Raw genomic sequence first — 8,889 nt, 5'->3', positions numbered from 1 at the left:
ATAAAGACATCTTCACTAATGTGTTACAACATGGGAAAGAGATATGGGTCTCTGGATGAAAACATTTGGGCCCCAGTTTGGTCTGTCGGCGCATTACCTCACTCATCCCTGAGCATTAATGAGTTAACCTTTATCCCATAACCTCCATTTCAGCAGAGGCTGCAGTTGTGATGATCAATATGGCTCATTTTATCCTGTGCAGTGATGATGCCCCAAGATAATTAAATTTAGGGACAGCGTTCTTCCATATGTGGAGTCAGCCCATCGTGTCATAGCAGAAGCTCACAAACTGGTTCAAAGATAGCCTAATGTATCACACTTTAACTTGAAAAAAAAAAAGAATAATTTCTTTACTTAAAATGACTACAAAATTCTGCATAGCCAAGCAACAGAATTAAATGAATCTGCCCGCAAGAGGCGTGTCTATAAAGTCCGCCTTTTAAACAATTTTCTTGTTTTAAAATTAATAGCTTTGCCCTTAAAATGCATAGTAACTTGGTACTTTCTATAAAAGCTGCTCATGCGCCAGACGAGAGCAGATTGAGACTGTGTGTGTGCGTGTGTGAGCACAGTTACACGTGTGCGTGTATTGGGGAGCGGGAATGGCATATATGTGGGGGATATTATTAATTTACTATTGATTTTGTATCCCTAGCGCCCATCACAATGACAGGCACATGATAGATGTTTGATAAACATTTGTTAAATGGAAAAAATAGAACAAATGCATAGAAACAAGTCTTCCACAACTCAAAGCTGCTTTGATAAAAAACGGAACAGTATAGTGCAAGGCAAGTGGCCGCCACATACATCTTAGGTACAAGAGTATTTTATTAGAGTGGCACTCAGAGAGTTTATTGACCACATAAAAACTAATTAAATAATTATTTGATGTTTAAAAGTAATTCGTAGTTTATAATCAGAGTAAAGGATTGAGTAAACAAAGTGACATGACAGAACATAAAATCAGAACTATATCCTTACTACCATCTTCTGTATTGGCCATTTATCCATAATTCCTAGAATCCCTGTTTGGGAAAACAACCGGTATTTTAATTGTGGCTAAGACTTTTTAATATGACTAAGAATGCATTTTAGGTAAAAAGTTTATAACAAAATACATCTCATAGCCAATTTGATTCTTCCGACTGTCTCCAAAGCATCTTGGTAGTGACTACAGGTCCCCAGACTCTCAGTTTGAGTCAGTGAAAACACCCCATTGGGGATGGCTCTGCTTACTGCTCCAGCCAACTTGAACGTCACAGTTACTCAGTCCCTGGGCTCACTTTTCTCGGCATCTCAAGGGACCAGTCAAGAAGGCAGAAACTTTGCTATATTAATGATTCTGCCAATCGCACAGAAATGGCCAAGCCTGGAGCAGGAAGTGGGGAGGGGAGTGTAACTTGGAGCTTAGTTCCAGAGGTTTTACTGTTCTGAGCACATGAACTTTTCTGTGCCTGCCAAGGGAACATCTGGAAAGAGCCCAACCACTGACGTTGGGCTGAAGCTTTTGGGATGAGTACAGAAACAGAAAAGCGGCTGGTGAATACTTGTGACTTCTAGAGACATTCAAAGAAGAAAGGTGGGTGATAAAGGACAGGGATGCTTGTAGATAAAAGTTTGAATGTTCCACACATCCAGTCATCCCTAGCAGCTTCTACTTGGGCCAGACTTACAATTGGAGACAGCAGCCCTGGCTAGAATTTAGGAGACCTGGGTTCTATTCCTGACAATGTCACTAAGCAGTCTGTGTGTGCTCTGGATCTTCGTATGGCTAGCTCCTCTCCATTCAGATTCCAGCTCTTAATGTCAAATCTTCTGAGTGGCTTTCCTTTCCATTCTACCTAATGTTGCCCCTCCAAACCCTCAGACCTCTATTCCATTAGCTTGCTTTATTTTCTTCATAATTTTATTTATTTTAAAAATTATTGTTTGTTTGTTTGTTTGCTGTACATCTCTTCTTTTAGATTGTAAAGGCCATGAGAGTACCCCTAGTGCTTGTCACATTGCCTGGAACACACAAAGTGCCCATTGAATATTAGTTGAATGAATGAATGCATGCACACCCAAGAACAATGTACCTAACTTTTTTGTAGCTTGGATTTATTATCAGTAAAATTAAGAGAAACCATCTTGATTATTTCCAAGATTAGCATGATAACAAAGAAAGGATAGATTTGTAAGTCCCTTGAAAAAAACTTTAATAACATTTAACTTATGATTCTATATTTAAAAAAGACTGCATGGATACAACAGTAGCATTAGAATATTGCAGACCTATATTTGAATGTAGATTCTGCCACTTAACCAGCTATAAGACCTTGAGCAAGGCATTGGAATGCTCCAAGCCTCAGTTACCTGGTTTGTAAGATGGGACTGATAATAGTAGTTACTTCCTAGGGTTGTTAAGAAGATTAAATAAAATGATTTCTATCAATCACCCAGCATAGTGTGTGGCACTTGTTAGGTACTTTATTAATGGTAGCTATTAATATATTCAGGATAATATTTAAAATTTTAACAACCAGTACTGTATACTGTGGAAATTTTGGTTCCCAAAGATGGCCATAAAGGTGACTTTAATGGAACACCAGCCAAAAGCAGGCAGCCACAGCCTCAGAGGGGCAGAAGGACACCAGGCATTTACTTACAAGTTGCCAGAGGCTAATCTAGTTTTCTCTCACAGGGTCTGACTTGGAGCCCACAGGATGATGGAGGCCACTGTTGTGAACGCCAAGGTGGGCTGGCAGGTGCCAGGGAAGCACCCAGGGATGAGAGGGCTCCAGAGCAGCAATTTAACAATAGTCATAGAACTTTTTAAAAGTTAATTTGGCTTTCCCATTGCATACTTTCTGAGTATCTGCCCTGACTGTATTTACACTTTAAGAAGCATTTTCCTAGAGACTCTCATTGGATCTTTGTAGCAATCCTGTGAGATCAGAAGAACAAGTGTTATTATTTCCATTTTACAGATGAAGATCCTATAACTCAGAAAGGACTTACTAAAAGCTATAGAGCTAAAATGGTATGGAATCAGAACTCAAACCCAGGTGTTCTGACTCTAAATCCAAGGATATAAATCCTCTATGCACTACTATATTTTGTCCTTCACTATCCCAGCTCTTAACAAGAAAAACAATATTAAAATCAAGTACACTCAGACATTGGCAATCTCCCTGATTAAGACAAAGGATAGAAATGGCCCTAAGCAGAATTCAACATTGTGATTTTTCAAGGAACTATGGGGGAAGCAGCCTCTTGTGTTTTGATGAGGACATGGATTTCATGCTTCTGAAAGAGGAGGAGTCAGAGGCTGTTACTTCCTCCAAGTGGAAGCAATGCTGTAGACAGGATACCTGGGTTCCAGTTCTGGCATTTACACCAAATCCCTGGGCAACTATGGATAATTTATTACCCCTCTGAGGCCCCGGTTTCTGGGTTTCTCCCTCTTTAACACGATATTAGATGAGAGTAGCACTCACCCTTTTTACTGCCTCAACACACTGGAGAATTACCACACAATGATTAGTAACAGGAGTTCAGTTTAGGAAGGGCTTCTTAGCAAGGGGCAAGTGACAGAATCTAAAAGGGGCTTGTGTGTGGTTTGAACAAGCCTACCAGGGGATTCCCAATCATAATAATAGCTAATATTTACCATGTGCTTAGTGTGTGCCAGATCCTCTGCTAAGCGCTTTACATGAATTACCTCATTTCATCTTCACAGTAAATTAATGAAGTTGAAAATATTTGGTACTCTCATCTTAAAGATGAAGAAACTGAAACTCAGACAGGATAAGCAGCTTGCCCAAGGTCACACAGCTAGTAAGTCATACAGTTGGATTCTAACCCACATATAATTGACTCTGGAGCTTGCCCTCTTACCTCTATATTATATTGCTTGATATTCCCCCTCCACTCATCCCCTGCTGTCCCTCAAACACACAACTGATAATGAAAGAACTAGTAAGTTTCTAGAGTCCTTCCCATGTCTAAGATTTGTGTTCTTGACTTTATGCTCAGGCTAAATTTTGGCAGAGGACAAGTTCAGTGTTGGGAAGAAAAAGGGTGTAGAAGGAGGTAGGAAATTAGAATTCATTGAGTACCGCTCTTCTTCTCATGCCTTGCTAGACATTTTACCTACACCTACCATCACCTTCAGTCCTTATAACCAGTCTTACAAGATTGATGTTTTTTGTTTACAGAGAAGACTCAGAGAGGTTAAGACACTAGCCCAAGGTCACAGAGACAATAAATGGCAAAACCGAGATTCAGGCCCATTCTTCTGACTGCAGATTCCATCCTTATGCCTTTAAACCTTGTATCCAATAGACTGGAGGGTGGCAAGAGATGAGTGAGCCAGGATGAAGCATTTGCCATAGTTGACACACACAATGTGTCACCACCTAGATAGCCAGGACCAGACCCTGCAGGTATCTGTTTAAGGACTCGAGCTGTTCATGTCTCACTATTGTCATGCATGTCCCTCCTGCAGACCTGCAGTGCCCCAATGGGAGCAGGCAACACCAGCGAGTTGAGTGAATTCTTCCTCGTCGGCCTCACCAATGATCCTCAACTTCAGCCCATCCTCTTTGCCCTCTTCTTCTTCATCTATGTAGTCACAGTGGTGGGAAACCTGGGCCTCCTTGCCCTCACTGTGGTCAGCCCACAACTCCACACTCCCATGTATTTCTTTCTCAGCAACCTGTCCTTTCTTGACTTCTGTTATTCTTCGGTGACAGTCCCAAAAATGTTGATGGGGTTTTTCTCTGGTTGCCAAACCATCTCCTTCTCTGGTTGTGTGGTCCAGACAAGCTGCTTTTTGATCTTCGCTGTCACGGAGTTCTTCCTCCTAGCGTCAATGGCCTATGACCGTTATGTGGCCATCTGCAACCCTCTGCTGTACCATATCATCATGTCTCCAAGGCTCTATTTGCAGCTAGTGGCTGCCAGCTATGCAGTGGGCCTGATGAACATGGTGCTCCTCACTAGCACAACCTTTCATCTGACCTTCTGTGAGTCCCATGTCATCACTCACTACTTCTGTGATATCCTTCCCCTTTTAAAACTCTCTTGCTCTGACACACAGGTCCTGCAGCTTCTCCTGTTTGCTTGCGGTGGCTTTAATGTGTCTGTGTCCCTGCCAATTGTCCTGGTCTCCTACATATGTATCTTCTTGGCTATCATCAGAATCCCCTCAGTCCAGGGCAAACACAAGACATTCTCCATCTGTGCTTCCCACCTGACTACTGTCAGCCTGTACTACGGAACCACAGTGTTCATTTACTTGCGCCCATCCTCTGAGTACTTAATAGGCAGAGACAACTTGGTCTCTCTATTCTACACAGTGGTCATCCCCATGCTCAATCCCATGATCTACAGTCTGAAGAACAAAGATGTGAAGGAAACATTTGGGAATGTTCTCGAAAAGGCCTCACAATTCTTCTCCCTTCGCACACCTAGGTTTCCTTGATGTCCAATGCGGTAAAGGAAAGATAAAGAAGGGAAGGAGAGGGAGGTGACTTATTTTTGGCCACCAACCATGTGTCAGGCATTATTCTAGAAATTTTAAGTAGATTATGCCTTGAATCATCTTCACAATTCTGGAAGTCAAGTATTATTATCTTCAATTTATAGATGAGGTAACTGAGGCCCTGAGAGGTTTAGTGATTTGCCTAAGGTCACATAGCTTGTATGCAGTGAAACTTGAATTTCAATTCAGGACCGCCTGGCTCTGAAACTCCCTTGCTACTACATTACTCTGTTTCAGTATAAGGCAAGATGCCACCCTCTCTCTTTACCTTCAGAGTCCAGGGTTTCTGAATTGTTTCCCTTTCTGGTAAATCTGGTCTCTTAAATTTATAATGGATTGAGTCCCTTAAGACCCCCTCCTCCCTTTCCCGTAGCCAATTCTCTGCCTGTGGCTTTGGATCATGCCTAATCACGTCACTAAAGTAATTGAATACCTATTGTATACAGAGCCCTATATCAGATGCAGGGATGGAGAGGGGTCACAAGGAGGAAAGCTATGGTCACTACCTTTTGGCAGCTTCCAACTCATTTAGGGAAGACCGAAGATCCCACCCAAAAGGCAATTGAACTATGACCTTTTATTCAAATTGACATTTATTGAGTTCTTTCTATGTGCTAAATGCTAAATCAGTTATCTCATAATCCTCCCAAGAACTCTGTGACATAGGTACTATTGTTGCTCTCATTTTACAGATGAGAATACTATAGCTAAAAATGATTAAGTAACTCACTCAGGGTCACACAGCTAATGAATGGTGAATGCAGGATTTGAATTCAGGTCTGTTTGTCCAAAGAGCTTATGTTCTTTTCACTCTGCTGTATCACCTCCTGGATTACTGGGATGCCTGTCAGCAAGCACCAAGGAACATGAGCTATGAGGCTGGGACTCAAGGTAAAGGAAGCAGGATGGATTGGGTTCATAAGAGAACCCAATCTAGGAAGAGGTGGATGGTTTGAATAAAGTCTGTAAAGAGTGAGGAGTGGTAGGAATGGATGAGTAGTGAAAGGGATTAGGGGAATTGGGGATCAAAGGCTGAGATAGAAGAATCTAGATGCTGGTTTGGCTGGAGCTGGGTAGAAGGCAAATTTAGAAGTAAAAGATGTTGACGAAATGGGGAGATGGTTGGGTAGAAACAAAAGATATTAAGAAAATGGGGAGATGGTTGGGTAGGGCTGATATACTTTCTTTGTAGGTCTTACTAATCTAAACTATCCTCTACCACCATATGTGGGGAAGTTCTAGAGCTCTGATTTCCCTAATTGGACCCAAGATGGCTTTCAGTGTGTGGCTGCTTAGAGTTGTGGTAAGAGTCATGTTTTGTTTTTTTTTAATAAATTTTAAAGATTTTATTTATTTATTTTTCCCCCCAAAGCCCCAGTAGATAGTTGTATGTCATAGCTGCACATCCTTCTAGTTGCTGTATGTGGGACGCGGCCTCAGGGTGGCCGGAGAAGCGGTGTGTCGGTGGGCGCCCGGGACCCGAACCCAGGCCGCCAGCAGCGGAGCGCGTGCACTTAACCGCTAAGCCACGGAGCCGGCCAAAAGTCATGTTTTATGTAGGCCAAGACCTTCATAAACCTTTACTCTGGCTTTACTCTGTTCTCTGTCTATAGTCTACACTCCTAGACTGGCCAGACAACCAACATGTTTGAGCCCTTGGTCACAAAAGGACATCAGCGAATTACTTCCTGACTCAAAACTTGTGGCCAAGTTAGGTTTGGGCAAGGTCTAAACAAGTGTGACCTAGTGAAGTTGTTTCAAGTCTAAAGGCAGCCAGACCTAGAGAGGGGTCTTGCTTCCTGACACCTTCCTTATTGGGAATTCCTCTGTCCTAGAGCATGGCTTTTTTCTATTTTATCATTTTCCTGGACCATTGCAGTAGCCTCCTAACCAGTCTCACTGCCTCCAGGCTTGCCCCAATCGATTAATCCTCCTCATGGCTGCCTTATGATTATTCTAAACAGAAATCTGACCACGTCACTGTTCTACTTTAAATCCTTCAATGGCTCCTCATTGTCGTCAGAATAAAGTTCAAATCCCTTAACTTACAAGGCCTCCACAATCAGAATCTTACCCCTCAGATCTTGTCTTTCACAACACTTCTTCCCTTCCCTGCACTTCATATCCTCTCCTTTGCACCTGCTATTGTCCTCATTCACGAGGCCCTTGCTTTCCATCAGGGAAAAATCTTCCCCATATGTCTAATCATAGCCCTCCTCCTGAGCCGACCAAAAGTGTTCACTCCTTCATTGGAACTTTAAGACCAATGCTTGCAGCATACAATCATCCTATACTCCTATACTGCTTTGTTCTAATCCACTTTTCTTATACCCGTATCTTGCTTTCTCTACTAGATTGTATACCTTGGAGGGAAGGACCAAGGTGTCTCAGAACTATGCAACCACTTCGATGCCTGAAACAAAGTTAGCATTCAATAAATGTTGCTAATGGGAAGAATAATGACTTTGCATGTAATGTATCTTTGAGTTCTGCCATGGGCATTTATGTCTACTTCTGAACCCTCTGAAAAGTCCAGAGGTGTGTTACTAATCCACCACTTTCCTTTTTTAATATTCTACCTTGTCTCCAATATCTACTTCCAGTCTGACCTTTTCCTATGCCTCTGCCCCCCAGCATTATAACTCAGCCTTTGCAAATCCATTGCTTTCTATCGATTTGATGTATGTGTGCATATCTATGTGTGTTGTATTACTAAATAGATTAAAATTCCTTGGGGAAATGGGTTACATCTATATCAGGCTTTCCCAGGAATAGTAAGCTGTGCAAAATAAGTGCCCATTGGATGAAAAAATATGTGCCTGTAATGCATAGTTGATACAAAATTGAAGAGGGTTTCTGTGGAGCTCAAAGTAGGGCAGAATTAACTAGATATGAGTTTAAGAAAGGAATAGGAAGCTAGCATTTATTATGGGCCTACTAAATGCCAAACACTATGATAAATCCTCAATATCTCATTTAATCATCGAAACAACCTGATTTTTTAAAAAATTGTTAATTAAGACTTTTTTTAGAGCAGTTTTAGGTTCACAGCAAAATTGAGGAGAAGTACAGAAAGTTCTCATATACTCTCTGACCCCACACATGCATAGCCTCCCCCATTATCAACATTCCCCACCAGAGTGGTATATTTGTTACAATTGATGAACCTACATTGATGCATCATAATCACCCAAAAGCCATAGTTGACATTAGGGTTCACTCTTGGTGTTGTGTATTCTACAGGTTTAAGAACCTGATTTTGCAAATGAGGAAAAGGAGTATCGGAGAAGTTGTGACTTGCTCAGTCAAACATTCACAGCCAGTATGGGATAGAGACAGAATTTTGAACTCACATCCAG

The 8,889-nt window shown here is 41.7% G+C and overlaps 1 protein-coding gene across 1 annotated transcript; it reads left to right on the top strand.

The window, feature by feature from the left end:
* Positions 1–4,477: 4,477 nt before the first annotated feature.
* On the top strand, positions 4,478–5,470 carry LOC131400360 (olfactory receptor 8U9-like). Its single transcript, XM_058535114.1, has one exon. It carries the CDS (start codon positions 4,478–4,480, stop codon positions 5,468–5,470), a length of 993 nt encoding a protein of 330 aa, XP_058391097.1.
* The last annotated feature ends 3,419 nt before the right edge of the window (positions 5,471–8,889 follow it).

Source organism: Diceros bicornis, chromosome X (genome assembly GCF_020826845.1).
Source record: "Diceros bicornis minor isolate mBicDic1 chromosome X, mDicBic1.mat.cur, whole genome shotgun sequence".
NCBI lineage: Eukaryota > Metazoa > Chordata > Mammalia > Perissodactyla > Rhinocerotidae > Diceros > Diceros bicornis.
The sequence above is the reverse complement of the archived record's forward strand: the minus strand, read 5'-3'. Positions and strand labels throughout refer to the sequence as shown.

Bases quoted from the DNA above. Each gene is read 5' to 3' on its own strand.
- LOC131400360 (XM_058535114.1), top strand. From the start codon at position 4,478: ATGTCCCTCCTGCAGACCTGCAGTGCCCCAATGGGAGCAGGCAACACC.